The sequence below is a fragment of the Pavona decussata genome, unplaced genomic scaffold (genome assembly GCF_977016875.1).
Source record: "Pavona decussata unplaced genomic scaffold, jaPavDecu1.1 SCAFFOLD_250, whole genome shotgun sequence".
In the NCBI taxonomy this organism is placed as follows: domain Eukaryota; kingdom Metazoa; phylum Cnidaria; class Anthozoa; order Scleractinia; family Agariciidae; genus Pavona; species Pavona decussata.
The window spans coordinates 150,001-167,413 of record NW_028145654.1 but is presented as its reverse complement, the minus strand read 5'-3'; the positions used below and the strand labels follow the sequence as shown (position 1 = coordinate 167,413).

At 39.0% G+C, this 17,413-nt stretch overlaps 1 protein-coding gene across 1 annotated transcript in view; it reads left to right on the top strand.

Annotated features, from left to right (window-relative positions):
• The window catches only part of LOC146456991 (uncharacterized), an 86,149-nt gene that overhangs the window by 30,735 nt on the left and 38,001 nt on the right, over window positions 1–17,413 (top strand). Inside the window, exon 12 of the mRNA XM_085092472.1 lies at window positions 219–341. Within this exon, the coding sequence (XP_084948598.1) occupies window positions 219–341 (123 nt within the window). The remainder of the gene's footprint in view (window positions 1–218; window positions 342–17,413) is intronic.

The following is a 17,413-nucleotide window of genomic DNA, read 5'->3' as shown; positions in this document are numbered from 1 at the left end:
GTGTTCGCGAATGCGTGTCGAGAGGTGTTGGCTGGTTTTGCTGACATAGCAAGAATTACAGCTTGTACAGGTAAACTTGTAAACAACACTCGAACGAATCGAAGTTCAACAGGCGCAGGGTCCTTTACGCTAAACATGTTACTGATCTTGAAAAAAGAAAAGGCTAGCTTAACATCATCGTTAAATCAATTTTTATCATCCTTTTCACCTCATTCCAGATATAGATGAATGTGTGACAGGAACACACAACTGCGGTAATGATACCGTGTGTAACAACACCAAAGGAGGATTCAATTGCACGTGCAAAGCTGGATTCACAGGAGACGGACACAACTGTGGAGGTAAAGGTTGCATGATTTGTTTGATTGTTGGTTTGAACTATGTTCTTTACGTGAGGTTTTAATCTCAGGCTATAAGATTTTACTTCAACGTATGTGAAAGCGAACAAGGAGACATAAGCTTCATAATCTTTAAATGCTGACGGAACTACCAGCCTAATCCTATGATCACACTAGAGTCCATATTAAGTGGGTGTTTTACGTCGAATAAGTTTATACATGAGAATGATATATTATTCGGTAATGACACAGCTAAATTCTCAAAAAGAAATTCCGAGTGCTCCTATCAGGAGTCGAACCCAAGACCTTCCGATTACTAGTTCGGATGCTCTACCACTGAGCTACAGGAGACTCGTGGGAGCTTAGGCCATTAAACTAGGCTCATGGGACAAACATCCTGCATACTGCTAGGATTGGAATGTCAATCAGTGGCATATGCTCAATGAAAGGAAATGTGATGTAGATTTTAAGCCTAGTGAACAAATGAGAATGGTGTATTATTCAGTAATGACACAGGCAAACTCGTACATACACGAGTTTACATATACATGTACACATAGATGAAGACGGGTGCAATGCCATGTATTGCCTTTAAAGTAATGAGCAAGATTTTAGAATTCGATGCAGTTCTTAATTGGTACTGGTAGCCAGTACGGCTCACATGTGACGCCACTCGTGACGCCAGGGGATAATTACAGATCCTTATTTAACTGTTTAACTGAACACCTTATTGACTATTTCTGGAACCAAAACGTTGTTTATCTGACAGACAAACCAATTTCTTAACAGACTAAATCACCTCTGCTTGCTGACCAACCTTTTGACTGACTGACTAAGATTTGTTTTATAGTCCACTTGACTAACTGAGCACAGTTAATCGAGCGAACTAATTTAACTAACTAACTAACTAACTAACTAAATAACTAACTAACTAACTAACTAACTAACTAACTAACTAACTAACTAACTAACTAACTAACTAACTAACTAACTAACTAACTAACTAACTAACTAACTAACTAACTAACTAATTAAGTTATGAAAACGCAACATGTAAACAATAAATTCATGACGTGTTTTCGGCAGAATTTAACGAGTGTGACAGCAGCCCCTGTCTCAATAATGGGACGTGTGAGGATGAAATAAACGGCTTTAACTGCAGCTGTCCACCTGGTTTTGTCGCAAATTTTCAGTCAATTTCAGATAACAACGTAAGTGAAAGAAACCCTTGAATAACAGGACACGTGTCGTTGTAAGAAAACAGCTTGAACTTCAACTTTACACGTACAAACCTGAAGAATGAGTTATTTACAATGAAATCTTGCAAAGGAATTTTGACTTTTGTAACTTGATCCAGTTCCAGGTTTCAACGATAAACGAAATAGCGAACATTAGTTCATGTGCATAAATAAAAAAAATTGTACTAGGTTCAGAAAGGAACGTGTTAATTTGTGAGTTGTGAGTTGCAAGTTGCGAGTCGCGAGTTGCGCTGGAGTTGCAAGTTGCGGGTTATCAAACCTGGAAAATGAAAATTTCTAGATATATACATAAAAGTTAAGGATCGTAAGGACCTCAAAACGAACATTTCAGAAAAACAAATAACCCCGGGGGTGGGGGGAGGGTGGTTTCCTTTTATCTTTCATTGAGTTTGGCTTTTTGCATCCAGAAGGTTACCTTTTTGAGAGAAAAGAAGCGTTAGAGATCAATGTCATTCCTTTTCTTTTGTTTATAAATCTGAGAGAGGTAAAACATTGGACGAATCCTGCTAGTTTTCTTTTAGTACCTTTAAAGGGTGAAATTTACTAAAAAAAAAAAAACGGCCACAAAATTAGGCTCTTGCTTTTAGGATACTGGCTGCTGTTAGAATAAACAGCAGATTATTTTAACTTTATCTTAGGTATTTATCGGAAAGGAGTTGCGTCTAACCAAGACAAACCGAGAAATCTTTCTCTCTAAACGTTTGCCTAGACAAAGAGTGAGGTTTTGGCCATCAAAAAACCTCAAAGCAAGTACTTTTGAATTCTTTATGTCTTTAAATTAACAGATATTACAATTGATATATTACATTCTGCATTTTTAAGTGTCCATCTGGTGTATATTTTTCGATTCAAGGCCTGCACCTGTTTCGTTTGGATGAGAAGAGGCTTTTCAATTCATGCTTTTTTATATTAAGTTTTGAAGCGCAGAGACTTGCCTAACATTTAAAATTGTGCGAAGAAAGAAAAAACAACTGCATGGCAAATGCTGTTTTTAACGACACCAACGGATCGTGCAATTGCACACGCAGGCCAGCATACACTTGGGACGGCCTTTTTCAAATATATACCCTGGTCTTACCCGTTACACAATGCGGCTTACTGGATAGCACTCCTCGGTTGTTTGTTGTCTTAGATATTTTAATCGTTTGCATGTACAGTAGAACCCCGGTAACTCGAACTCTGAAGGGAAACGAAAAACTGTTCGAATTAGCGGGGTTTCGAGTTATCGGGGTCGATTAAAATATTCAATTTTTCAGGTTAATAATTAAAAGTCTATTGACTTTCAGCACTTCGGTGTACAATACAGCGCAAATTAAACTTATTTCACGAGAAGCTAATACATTTTTTAACAACTGTAACGATTATGCATTCTTACGACAATGAAATTAATACACTCAATTTATGTTCCCTTTTGCGTCGGTGTCGTTCTATTATCCGTAAAGTTCTTATTGCTTAGGCACACACGATAAGAAAAGCTGATGGGATATCTCAATGGGCATCCGTTGCGAGTTATAAGAACCAGAAATTCGAGTTATCGGGGTAAATTTTGATCAAGGGAAACGAAATTTAGTTCGAGTTAGCGGGGTTTTTGAGTTATCCGAGTTCGAGTTAACCGAATAAAAATGACTTAAAAGTTGAGTCAAGCGAAGCGAATTGAGACTCAGTTCGAGTTAGCGCGCGCGGGGGAGTTCGAGTTACCGCGGTCGGTGTTAAATATCTTAAAAACTGCAAAAGCCGTGAACGAAGATCCTGCTTGCTTGTACGTTGGATCTCACAGGAGATCTAATCAGCCAAACTTGAAAAATAGACGATGAGAAGTCCAAAGACTACTGCAAAGCTGACACGACGTAATATATTTTAAAACAATATTTCGGCTGGCCAAACCAGCCTTCTTCAGGTTTAGATGTTACTAAATTATATAAATGAAATTACAATATTATATTATGGAGGATGTTGCAATACATGGAGCGGCGGAAATGACGTTTACAAGGTGGTACCAAAGGATGAGGAAATAAGTAAAATAAAATAAAAAAATTACAATTCATCACGTCTATTCAAACCGTGGGGTTCAAAGGTCCCCGCTAAATCTATAGGAAAAGACTCTCTGGCTTTTCTGATTGAATCACGTGAGGAGTGGATAACTTCAAGTGGTATTAGTTGCATGTCAGTGTGGCAGTGGTTAGGTTGAGAAAGAAAATGTTCAGAAACAGTGGTTGGTTTGGATGTAATGTTAGTTTTGTCAACTGGGCGTCTATGTTCGTTGAATCTGTCTTTGAGACGTCGCTTAGTTTCACCTATGTATTGTAAATGGCAGCGGTTACATTGTACCATGTAGATTAAATTTTTGGTGTTACAGGTTATGTGTGAAGTGATGTTACCTGTAATTTATCATCCTTTTCACCTTATTTCAGATATAGGTGAATGCGTGGCAAAGTATTAAATGAAAACCATTCATTCGCTCGAAACTCACATAAGGAGCCTATAGTTTTTTCTATTGTAAAATGACAATTTTACAATGACAATTTTGGAAGCCAAGTTATCTAAAAAATGTGTCAGTGAAACGCATCTTTGAATGTTCTCAAAATTATATAATTGCCGAGTTTTAAAAGTGTCAATGAAGAATAAAATCATCCAGTCTCTTTTTTCTACTCCTTTTCTTACCGTGAAAAATGTTCACTCCATATTTCGATGCAATTTCTGTCTTCTCTGGAATCGCCCCGACGAGTAATTATCCGAAAATCCTTTTCACTGACTCTTCGAAAACGAGACGAAGCCGCTGCCATTTTGTTGACAACTGCACGCTGATAGGCTACTCACTGTCTACAACAAAATAGATAGTGAGTAGCGTAGTTAATAAGAGAGCAGGATTCGTGATAGAACGCTAGACGTAGATTTATACTAATTTTCGATAGACGGCTCGCCCTGAATGCACATGTGAGAAGGTTTCCCAAACCTCACAAGCAAACCAGCTAGAAAGAAACAATTCATACCGAATTTCTATGTGAACTAGATTGGTCAGCGAGTTATGTTGAAAATATTAGGTGGCTTTCTCTCCTTTCATATCGTCTTTAATTATAGTTGGCAACTGTCAGACAATATGAACTTCGCCAAAAGCTCAAATAAAAGTTTTAACACGAATTTTCCGGGAACTCCTTTCAAAAACCATTACACATCTTTACTTATGTGATTAGTGTATCGTCACTCTGAATAATAAATACTATTTTGTTTTAGCTGGTTTAGCTAGTTCAGTCATCCTAAGAAAGAACAACACATACCTAACAGAATTAAACAACTGGCTAAAGCCCGTTTTGCAAAGCAAGTCATCTGGCTGGAAGCGATGTTGGCGCGCGTCCGTTGATGGTTGGGCTGCATCTACCTTTCACTCCGGGTGCGATAACAAGGGTCCTACTGTGACGATAATAAAGGTCGGCCAGTATATATTTGGAGGATACGCCAGTGACTCATGGACTAGTAAGTGACTTTATTTACCTTACTTATATCAAGTTAGTATTTTAAATGCGCAGTAGTTTTCCAGGGGTTAGAATGAGACTGTAAAGTGGAGTTAACTCCTGGTGGTGTCCTTACCTTGTTTAGAGTGATTATAAATCCAAAAGAGGTGTACTCAACCTTGTATTGGAGTTGACGTTTACTCGATAAAGAGCACGAACTTTACCTGAAGTATATAATTGAGAAATGGACTCCGTCATAATCTATATTTTTAATCAAGACTAAAATCACCGATGTTAACACTTAATACGGTAACTCTTAAAAGCATCATTTTTAAGCCAGCGACACACCTGACGATTTTATACGCTGATCATGGCGAATTTGATCGCAAGCGATTTACGCCACCGATTAATGCGGACACACCTGGCGATTTTTTTCGACGATCGCGGCGATGTGGCAGTTTTGAAAAGTCATGTGATAAAATCGCCCAACCTGATGGGTTGGCTTTACTGGCGATTCGCAGCAATGACCTTAGAAAATCGCGGGAAAGGGCACACTTGGAGAATACCGGCAAATTTGATCGCAGACATCTGACATGCCAGATATCGGCGATTTTATACGCCGATCGCGGCGATCGGCGAAAATCGCAATCGCTGCACCGGGCACACCTGGCGATTCTCGCCGATCATGGCGACCGGCGTATAAAATCGCCAAGCGTGTCGCCGGCTTATAAGCCTTAACTGTCAGTTACCCCTATTTTTGGATTAGAATATCTCAAAGCTAATTATTGGGTTGCGTCGTAAAGTAGAGAGAAAATATATCGTAAATCAGAGAGAATAAATCAGATGTAACAGGTGAAAGTATTTTACTCCATCCGTGTTAGACCTCTTAGGCCGATTGTTCAAACAGAGGTTAAGTAAGACGTTGTTTCAGACAAAATCAGGCTTTGATGACTACTCCAAAAACCAAGCTTTATCTAAATCCACGACTAAACCTCGTTTAAATAACCGGAATCTTGGGAAAAGCGGTGGTTTTTAGACTACGGCTTTGTCAAGCACGTTTTTAACTTCGTTTAAATAGTCGGTCCCTTAGTTTGGATACTAAGACTTTCTGTTTGAAGCTTAATTAAGCGGTCTTAAATTCGAAAACCAAACAACAAAAAGAATAAGCACATGGCACACACGAATATATATTTAGGTTTATATCAGATGCGCTGCCTGATTTCATCGCACACTGGTTTCACTTCACAAAATCAGTTCTCCATATCTTCTATAAGCCAGCTCGTTTTCTGTCGTTGTTCAGCTAAATAAAACTGTCATTTGCTCTCAATATCCCTTCACCGTCTTGATATCATGGCGCTTTTCATTTATGTAGCTTATTTGTGGATCCTTCTCGAGACCACTAAGCAGTTTCCATTGATTTTTTATGGCGCAATCTTGCTTTAAATATTTAGGGCCAGTAATTTTAACAGAGTCTAACTTAGGCCGCGGCTTAAGACAATCAGTGTTCCTCCAAATCTGTTTATAAGTGGTATTTAAAGTAGATAAATAGTTTTCCTGTCTGGCATGCAAGCCTTCTTGTTAGTGTCAGCTGCAGGCATTGTTTAGATACGACTGTTGGCAAAATTGAAAATGGTTTAGGTCGTGGTTTTGGTAAACACCGTCTAAACTGTCTTTTAACAATTGACCCTTTATGTGTCAGGATTTTAGAGTGAAACTCACTGAATATTTACTTAACCCACTAATCAATTGAATTAAAAAAATGTAATTTATTGTTTCCTTCTCATATTAGAACAACCATCGCTACTACTTTTTCTCGTAAATCCGATGAATATGTGTTATATTTCTAAAAGACAATTTTTGGTCGTTTTTCCATATCCAAAAGTACTAAGAAACGGGCCCATAGTGCCCCTATGAAATGCAACCTTGAGGTGTGTCAGTCATTATGGCTAAAACTTGACTCTTTCTTGCTTCTCTAGTGATAACTAAACTTCACAATTTTTTTCATTAAACTGTTCTGCGTTCATTAAACCAAAGGAGTATGTACAATCTTGAACAAAGGTCTTTAGATGGTTGCATTGTTTTAATTCTCCCTTTCCCGTCCACCAACGCTTACAATTCTCAAAGGGTTCACTTGTGCAAACGCGTTGCGGGTTTTGTATATTTATTCTAGGGAAAAAATGAAAACCCGAAAAAATATGTCAGTGCTCCAACGATTAGTGACCACCTTGTTGTTAGCCTTGAATCAATCCCTAACTAAATCACCAGTTGTGAGCAATGACGCGCGTCTGTGTTTGCAAGCTTTTTCGTTAACTAAAGGTACTGGGTGATTCTTTGTAACAACTGGAAATGGTAAGCATAATCGGTAGATCAAAGGGTCAGTGCTTTGAGGCTAAGCTGATCTCTTACTATCTTCCTTACTGTATAGGTAAGTGCTGGCAAAAGACTGTCTGGGTTAGTCCTGTGATGGACGCATTACTACTCAGGGGGGAGGGGATGTAGGTGGGTTGGAGTAGTACACCTAGTTGTTTCATACTAAGGTGATCAGGTTAATCTCCGACCCGCTGTGTGGGCCACTTAGGCCTGAAGTGTGACTTTACCTTTATCCCATGCGGTAATCATCAGAAGCACGTGTCGATTTGTTTGTTTTCTAATTTGCTTATTTTTTTGTTAGTTTCCATTTGTAGTTATCGATATGATGCGAAACCTTTCCTGTTTTCGTTGGTAAACAATCCAGGATGGGCGCCGGTGCAACTGACTCAAACAGGAAAATATGGTTTTTCCACATACAGCTGCTCCTCTAATGGACCTGCTTTTGGGGGTGGATCTGATCTTTACATATCTAACAACGCCGCATCAAATACAAATTCACGCTCCAACCCTGGTCACACCTACCGCGTACCCGGTGGGTACAGCCATGGCAGCACCTTCGCACAAACATTCCTTGCAGGAAGCTATCGATTCCAACCGGATGAAATAGAAACTTTCTACGAAACAACTTAAAAAATAAATCAAAATCTCCAGCTTACAGTCTTTAAATATCACAAAAAATGAATTATTATGTTTCCATACTGAAAGACTGTAAGCTGAGACACAAAAATCCTTTTCCTAGAACTAAAGTAGCACATTGTTATGTCATGACACCTTCATCCTCTCTTGGTCATGACGAGAACATTTTATTCACATACAACTTCATAGCAGTAACCATTCCTATCCTGTGTAGTGCTGACCTTCAGTGTGCATAAAAATATTTTAAAAGGGGATTTGTTTTGTGGAATGGCATTACTTGTGTTATTTTAGTTTTTTGTTTTATCTTTAATTGATGTTTTTCTCAAGGGGGGAGGGGTGGGGGGGGGGGTTTGTGAAATGTTGTCAATCTATCGTCGATTGCTAGCCTCCGCTTCCCCTAGGGATCATAAAAGGAACTTATGTCACGTGGTAGTGTTATCAGCCCTGAGTTAGCTCCTTATAACTGCTTTAAGAAAAGTGATGATAATCAAGGAGTTTGCAACTGAAGGTAGGAGGGATGAGCTTGAAAATAAAAGGGGTTAGAAATAAAGTACTTTTCTCAGTAAGGCGATAACATAACTTATAAGGGACGCGACATCCTCATTGCTGATCAGGCGAACAGAAACAAATATTCACGCGCATACCTTGGTGATTTCTACCCTGTACCAAGTGGAGTAACAGACCTGCGAACAATCCCGGCTGGGAGTTACTACTTCACCCCAGATGACTGACAGGTATTGTACCTTGCCTAAACCCCTTTCAAAAGTATCACTGCACTCTTAAACGTTTTACGGCATTATCGCTAAGTTGCTCAGACAAGAAAAGTCGTCATTTTCCCGGCATTAGGCCTTTAAGCCCCAGTAGCGACCAGCATAGGGCGTGTTTATTTGTATTAACATACTGTTACTGAGACGAGATATAAATTTCCCTCCGAATAAGACTATATCGTTCGTCAGAAAATTCTTTTTTCAATCGTGTGCCGGAAATTGTACATTCGTATGTTGCGCAATGAGAGATTGTTGATTGATATGATTAGGGGTGGGGCACGAATTTGCTAGAGAGACGCTTAGGGATCGTTTTTTACACAATTACACAATTATCGTGATCGAAAGAGAGAAAGAGGTTTTCTCTGTGAAAGCTATCATCAAATTTGTATACACATGAGTAAGTCGGTTATTCACTTCTAAATAAACCAATTCAAAACACGTGGTAGCGCAAGGTCGAATTTTGTTCAAACCGGACTTCATTTTCGTTTCACGAGATTTTGTTAATGTAATACTCGCAACTTGAAAAGAGTGAACTTACACCGCCATAAGTTTAAGATTGGTTGCACCCATCCACAAACTCAAAAGCTAGTGTGAACTCTTAAAATCTTTATGAATTTTAGTTTGATTGCACTCAACCATACTGAGTGACAACCATAGTGAAAGTTAGGACCACATTATTGACAGAATCAAGTTTGCGCTTCGGCATAAGATGTACGAGTTAAGTGAAATATCAAGGATCTGACATCAGACATTTATCAGTCTGGAATGATGTCATTTGATAACCGACTCGCATCCTTAGACAAAGAACAAAACGTTACAATAACACTGGTAAATTTATCAAATCTCTTTAACGCTAGGTGCTGCATGTTTGAGGGGCTTATTAGCTACAGTGGACTCCCACTATCTCGAACACTCAAAGGAATTTCTTTATAATGGGGGAGTTTAGTATAGCTGAAGGTAAATTAGAAGTGTAAACAGCATCCATCGAGAAAGCAAGAGGATTGCGATGATGGGAGTCTACCTTATGCATTCATGTTATTAGGAGGAAAGTAACGCAAGTCATTTGCGAATCGTAGGGGTTTTACTGCGGTTTTTTTAGGCTTGTGGCAACGGAAGGGACGAAGGAAGGGGGGAGTTGATCTAAGAGAACTTACTGGTGTAATAAGTTTTCAACATTCAGTTATATGTGGGCGAGGAATTCGGCAAGATTGAAGATTGAAGAAGTTTACTAGCCCACACAACATCAATATTTTACAGTGAAAGTTCAGAAGCGGTTTCGCCCCTCCAACCAGCCCAGTTGTATGCCACATGTACAAAGCATTTTAGTTCAGTTGCATGCATGTCACTTCAAAGTATATTTAGTTGAATAGGTTGACTTGAGAAATACATATACATCACTAAAGACCATAATTGCGCAAAAAAAGGGAAAAGCACATAAAATGAAAGACTTTGGTAATACAGTATCTCTATTCGTAGTGATTTCTATGGTAGGCTGTTAATTTGCTTGTTTTACGTAGAGTCCTTTATAAAGGAGAATAACCTAAAGTTTACATTAACTGACACCAAAAAAAAGCAAAACTTCCTTGAACATTTGAGATGCATGCTAGGCAAACGTTGATTAGATCGAGTTAAGTGTTGTCCTGTTGCAAACTGTGCGTACTTCTTTTTCAAATGGGTGGCACAATGTCTGCAAGACGACACCGTGTATATAACGTAGATTACATATATGTATACCGACTTTGTGTTCAAGCTTTTAAAAGTTTATTAAAACTTAAGCTTGTTTGAGAACATATTTGTTGCTGGAATATTAATATTGGCTTGTTTGTTCGTGTGACTTTAGCCACACGAAATTCAGACATAAATAACGTAGATGATACACAAGTGTTTTTAGTGACTAGTAAACCATTTTTACTGTCATTACAACCACTCACTGCCTTTGCTGAATTAAGATACGGGAAAAGAGATTTTGCAAAGAAAGAGGGTCGTAAGACAGAGAAAGGAAAGGTAGGACGCGTCGCCGAAGGGGAGGTGGGTGGGTAAAAAACATTCTGAAATCCCAGAACTGTGTAACTTGGCGAGAAGGACCAAAGAGCAGGAATAGATTGCTTAAATAGGTAGATGAAGTCCCAAGAGACAAGTGTGGGATTGACTCTAAAACACCGAGGCATTACAAACATGCCAGTGTTCCGCACAGGCTAGTTTCGTGGTTATTTAGACAGTGAGAATAGTTAACGGCATGTTGTTGGGATATTATATGGCATGATGGTTCGTGCCACTGATGTCAAATAAAATTCAGACAATTGGAGATTGGTTTTGGACGGAAAGCAGTTTTGTGGGGGTGTTCTCCCAATTAAGAACCGTAAGTTGCAAAGGCTTTCAAAGCTCGTTCAAAAAATCTAGAACGTTTTCCTGCAATAACAAAGTAGGCTTTCAAGATTCTTTCAAAACAATCAATTGTTCAGAATGCACGAACCACGACCCATGTAGTAGCCGACAATATTTATCCGCTATGTATATTGCTGTTCTCTTGTGTAATTTTATGACGACATTAATAAATGTCTTTGCTGCTGAGAGATTATTTTGTAGTTCGTCGTGTCAACTTAACCAAGTTTGACAGCAAAAATACGTGGCACGTTTGTTCCTGTGCAGTTAAGATGGGGGGAGAACTGGGCAGGAAATTTGGAAGACAATAAAATATCGTGTGACAAGCCTCGCGACTTATTTCCGGGAGACTTCTCATTGAAGGGAGTTTTGAATATTAACGCATTGGCCTTAAAACATTAAGACAACTGTCTTAAACAGCCATCTAGCCCTACCAGTCCATAGGATTATATTCAGCAGGGTTTTTTATCGGAAGGAGGCAAATATAGCAGAAGAAAAAGAAACAGGCAACATTATCAAACTTATTCAGTTTAATTTCCACGAGCAGCTCCCAGCTCACCTCGTAGCTCAGTTGGTTAAAGCACTGGTGATCTAACCCAGAGGTCGTGGGTTCAAATCACGTTGAGGTGAATTCTTCTTTGACCTTGGCAGACTATAGTATATATTCTCTATAGCATGACAGCAAAATGTATTAAAACGGGGAGAAAATTCTTCGTAATGTTTTAAGACAGCTTTTAATTGATTAAATTTAATTGTTGATAACATCTCTGGGCCCATGAATAGCAAGGAGAACTGGGTAAACGGAGGCAACTGAACAAACCAGAAACGCACACGAACGGATAATCGTATGACCGAGTTAACGATCAAACGGTCCACTGAGCGCTTGCAGGCGAAAACGAACAAATGAACAACCGAGTGAACGAAATCGCAAAACCAGATTAACAGCTGAACGAGCGAGTGGACAGCTCTTTTGTTTGCAGGCGTTTAAAAGTCAGACGATTTTCTGATAATTTAAATTAATGCAAACTTAAAAGCACATAGTATCCTATCGGAATGAGTGAGAAACGAGGTGGCTGGGGGCCTGTTTCTTACGAGCGTTTACAACACAATTCACAGCTGGTTAAGATGTAACATACATACATAATTTTTGGGCAATATTCACAGTCCGCTTCAAATAAATACAATGGTCAACCAAATCATGCCATGGCCGAGGGTAAATAAAGCCGCTATCTGTATATCTACAGTCTTGTTTAGAGAGCCCCACAACGGCGAGCTGTATATGGCGATATCTTCGCCTCGAAAATCTTCGCCACATTGTGAACACCCCTCAGACAACTTCGGAATCGGTCAGGTAGTCTCCAGAAATCTTCAGAAATCACGGTAAGACGAAAATCGCACAGATTAGAAGATAAAAGGTATATGGAAGATACGTGGTTAGTAAGGAATCAGCCTATAAAGTTCAACCTGATTGTCATACAAACAATCCAGTTTGTTGTAATCAAGGGTGCAGTGCCATGATGACAGGGGTACCGTGTTTATCCGAACCAATTTTTGTTCAAGGTCACTTGTCACGCACCACTCTGGCGTTTGGTCCTCTTGGAAGGATAGCTTGACTGGCAGCGTAGCCATGGCGACTGTTCCTGTTAGAGAAAATGCAATTGTCAGAAAAGCGTAGTTGGTGTGAGAAAGAGGACTGAATTTCTCACTTTTCTTAACAACAATACAACAACAATAACAGCAATATAGCTTTGACCTTGTTTGAATTAACGACGTGGTCAAAAACTTTGCCACCGCTTGGTTAGCTCAGTTGGTAGAGGGGGGAGGGGGAGAAAATAATTTTTGTTTCCCGAACGTCTTCTAATGACCCTTGTAATCTATTTACAGACTGATGTGAAATTCAATAGGAAACGCTAAAAAAAATGAATATCTCAAGAAAAGTTGACAAAAACTTTAATTTCTGTAGCCACCTTCTGGAAAATCAGCTCAGATATATCGATCGCATTTTTGTAAGCAAGTACCGAAGAAAGTTGAATTTATATTATATTAATATGTACTTACAAAGTCTCCAGCCTTCACAGTCTATCGACTGCTTCTTCGCTGTCCTTTGGGTGGCAGTCTGCCTCTTATCCTACCCAGGGTGTGTACTCTTCTGAATGGCGTTATGCGGTACTGTCCGATAGTGACTCGGAAAGCAGCGGTTATTTCCCATCCCACATTGTCGTCATTATCGTAGCGGCCATTTTTTTCGTCATCATCAGTATAATCATCATCGTCGTCATCATCGACATGGACTTCATACTCAACCTCCGCTCGGAAGTCTAAACCTAAAATAGACGTTTGAATGACACGTGGAAGCTCATGATTTCGTAGCGGTGTAGAGGACACCGGGTCATCCCATATAATGTCTAGATCAGGCGTTTTCTCTTTTTGTTGTCTGGCAGCCTTCTTTGACTTAGTTATTTGTAGTCTCTTTGTTTCCACGGACCTTTCCCGTCTGACCTCGTAGCCAAGCTCGAAAGGGGAAAAGTTAGGCATGGGCCAGGGGGGTCGATTATCATCGCCAGTATTATCAGTTTGATCCTCCTCATCATCATCAACATCATTATCGCCATCATTATTACAGTCATCACCCATGTCCTCATTGTTTGTATATTCGTCATCATTATCTTCCTTGCTATCAACTGAATCCGATTTCATCACATCCGACTTTGGAATTTCATGACGTTCAAACTGTGTAATCGGACGAAGTTTATTAGATCTTCCACACCAATTTTTACTTATAATTTCTCTCAGGCTTTGTAGTATGTTTGCTTTTTGGCGGCGTAAAATACACCAGGGAAAATTTTTCAACCGGACAAGGAAAATTTAGTGGGTGGTTGATATCGCTCTGTTCTTTCACCTCATTCTTCCAGTGTTTTGCTTTCACCTGAGACTCGTCAAGTTGTTTTACAGCGCTTTTAAATCTCACAGTTAAACCTTGATTATGCGCAAGGGGAGAACCGAAGTCCGCGCCAACGTTCGGGAAGTGGACCCAAGAGGGAAATATCACTTCTTTTCAACATTCCAGTCTTCTTGTTAACAACGGTTGTTTCGTTGTATTCTAACTTCTATGAAGCCAACTGGAGACCATCGCACAAGTGTACTGTTCATCAGTTGATAGGAAAAAGCTGTTTTCTCTGTACTGTAAAGGTTGCACGTGTCTCTGCATAATATGTTCCATGAAATACTCCATTTGCTCTATTGTTGTCTCTGATGTCAATTGTTTCTTTACTGCTGTAGATGCGGTCACTTCTGCTGCTGATGTTATTGTCGTTACTTCTCCATCTGTACGTTGCAAAGATATTGCTCTCTTCTCTCCTTGATGAAATGAAATAAGGTATCCTTTCTTTTCTTCATCTTGAAAAAAGTGGAGTTTGCAACTCGAAACGCTGGTTATATAGCAGAAATTGGTCAATCAAGGGTTACATTTTTCATCCAATCGGAAGCCGAGTTATTTTTTGGTCTAACATTCAGCCAATTAAAAATCTCTTTTTTCACAGCCAAACGGAAGCCGACTACCTTTGGGGTGGCGGCCTTGTTTTATTTGTACCTCCACAACCTCCACAGCCGCCATGCCCTAAAGTGACCGGCTAAACTAACCTTACTACTACTACTACTACTACTACTACTACTACTACTACTACTACTACTACTACTACTACTACTACTACTACTACTACTACTACTACTACTACTACTACTACTACTACTACTACTACTACTACTACTACTCTACTACTACTACTACTATGCCAGATGTATGGTGCCAAGGCCTCATATCCCCCATTTACAAATCTGGTGACAAGAATGATCCGACAAACTACAGGGGCATCTGTGTATCAAGTTGCCTCGGAAAACTGTTCTGCTCAATCTTAAATCAACGTCTACACTCTTATTTAAAAGAAAACAAAATATTACATAACTCACAAATTGGCTTTCTGCCTGAAAACCGCACTGCAGACCATGTTTTTACTCTTCGCGCCCTGCTAGATAAATACGTTCACTATCACAAAGAAAGGGTCTATGCCTGTTTCGTAGATTTCCGCAAGGCTTTTGACTCCATCTGGCACGTTGGTTTATTTTATAAGCTACTCGGTGCTGGCATTGGAGGACAATTTTACAATCTAATTAAAACTCTTTATTGTAATTCTTCCTGTTCTATAAGAATTGGAGACAACAAAACACGATCTTTCTCGTACTCCAGGGGTGTCCGTCAAGGGTGTATTCTAAGTCCTCTGTTATTTAACTTTTATATTAACAATCTGCCATATTCATTTCAAAACGCGCTTTCTGATCCATTTGTCCTCCCAAATGGAACGAAAATAAACTCACTTCTGTATGCTGATGATTTAATCATTCTGTCGAGATCCAAAACAGGATTGCAAAACTGTTTAAATACGCTATCTTCTTACTGCAAATCATGGATGCTAAAAATCAATCCTAAGAAGACGAAAGTAATGATCTTTCAGAGACGCTCAAAGAAATCCGTTGACATTAATTTTAAAATAGACACCGAACCTGTTGAAATTGTTCAGGAATACACTTATTTAGGAACTCGTTTAACCCCAACAGGAAATTTCACTCTTGCGTTAGATCACTTAAAAGAAAAGGCCATGCACGCCTTCTCTAACATCCAAAAACACACACTCCTCAGTAAACTAAATCCCAACACAGCATCTCAGATCTTCGACACGATGATATTCTCGATCTTAAGCTATAACAGTGAGGTTTGGGGTATGTACACGAAACAGGAGTTCAAAACATGGGATAATTCCCCATTAGAAAAAGTACATTTAAAGTTTTGCAAACGCTATTTGGAGGTAAACAACAAAGCCTCTAACCTAGCATGTAGGGCTGAGTTAGGGCGATATCCATTACTTATTGCAATAAACCAAAAAATTATGAAATACTTTGTTTACCTAAACAATAAGGAGAATGACTCTATCGTTAAGCAATCTTTTCTGATGTCAAAATATTTACACTCCATTAATAATTCCGGTTTTTACTCCAATTTTATGGGCATGTTAGAAAAATAGTATCCATCTGATCTAAATCCTGAAAATTTTAGCAATGAGACAATAAGGCAAATTGAAACTAATATGAAAAACAAGTATCTACGTTTCTGGCAACACAACCTTGAACACTCAAAAAAGTTAGAGTTCTATAAGGTTTTCAAGAATGAATACTCTTCGTCTAATTATTTAACTCATTTAAGAAATTTTCCTGATAGACGAAACCTAGTTAAGTTTAAATTAAGTAACCACAAACTCAGAATTGAAGCTGGTAGATATCAGAAAGATCATCTTCCTAGAGAGTTAAGATTATGTCAGTTGTGTCAATCAAATCAAGTGGAAAATGAAACTCATTTCTTGTTTCAATGTAGTTGCTACTCCTTACAGAGGCAGACATTCTATGAAGACATAAGTAAAATGATACCTGATATTCAAACGAAATCGACATCAGATATTGTGAAACTACTGATGAACTCTAAAGACTATAATGTAAACAAACTGCCGGGTTATGAAGTTTATTTCTTCATGTATGATTATACGTGACAGGCCATTATTGGATATTGATGATGTAACTTAGAATTAATTATATTTTGTTATGATACTTTACACTGTTTTTGTTAGTAATTAGATTATATAAGCTTTTGGAATACTGTAAATCTTGTGGTCATGCAAATAAAGCAATTACTACTACTACTACTACTACTACTACTACTACTACTACTACTACTACTACTACTACTACTACTACTACTACTACTACTACCACTACTACTACTACTACTACTACTACTACTACTACTACTACTACTACTACTACTACTACTACTACTACTACTACTACTACTACTACTACTACTACTACTACTACTACTACTACTACTACTACTACTACTACTACTACTCCTCCTACTAAACTCACCCGCCGTTGGTTCGAGGCTAGGTCGGCCTCTTTACTACTGTGTCGTTTCCTTATCAAAGAAACTTTGCTCCACATTGTCTCTTGTCTCTCTTAACCCAGGTGTATAAATGGGAACCGGCGACAAACAGCTTGGGGTAACCCTGCAACGCCCTAGCATCCCGTTCAGGGGGTGAGTAGCAATGCTCCTAGTTGCTTCACGCAACTGGGCTATGCTCCGGCCGTGTGGGTCACTTAGGCTCGTA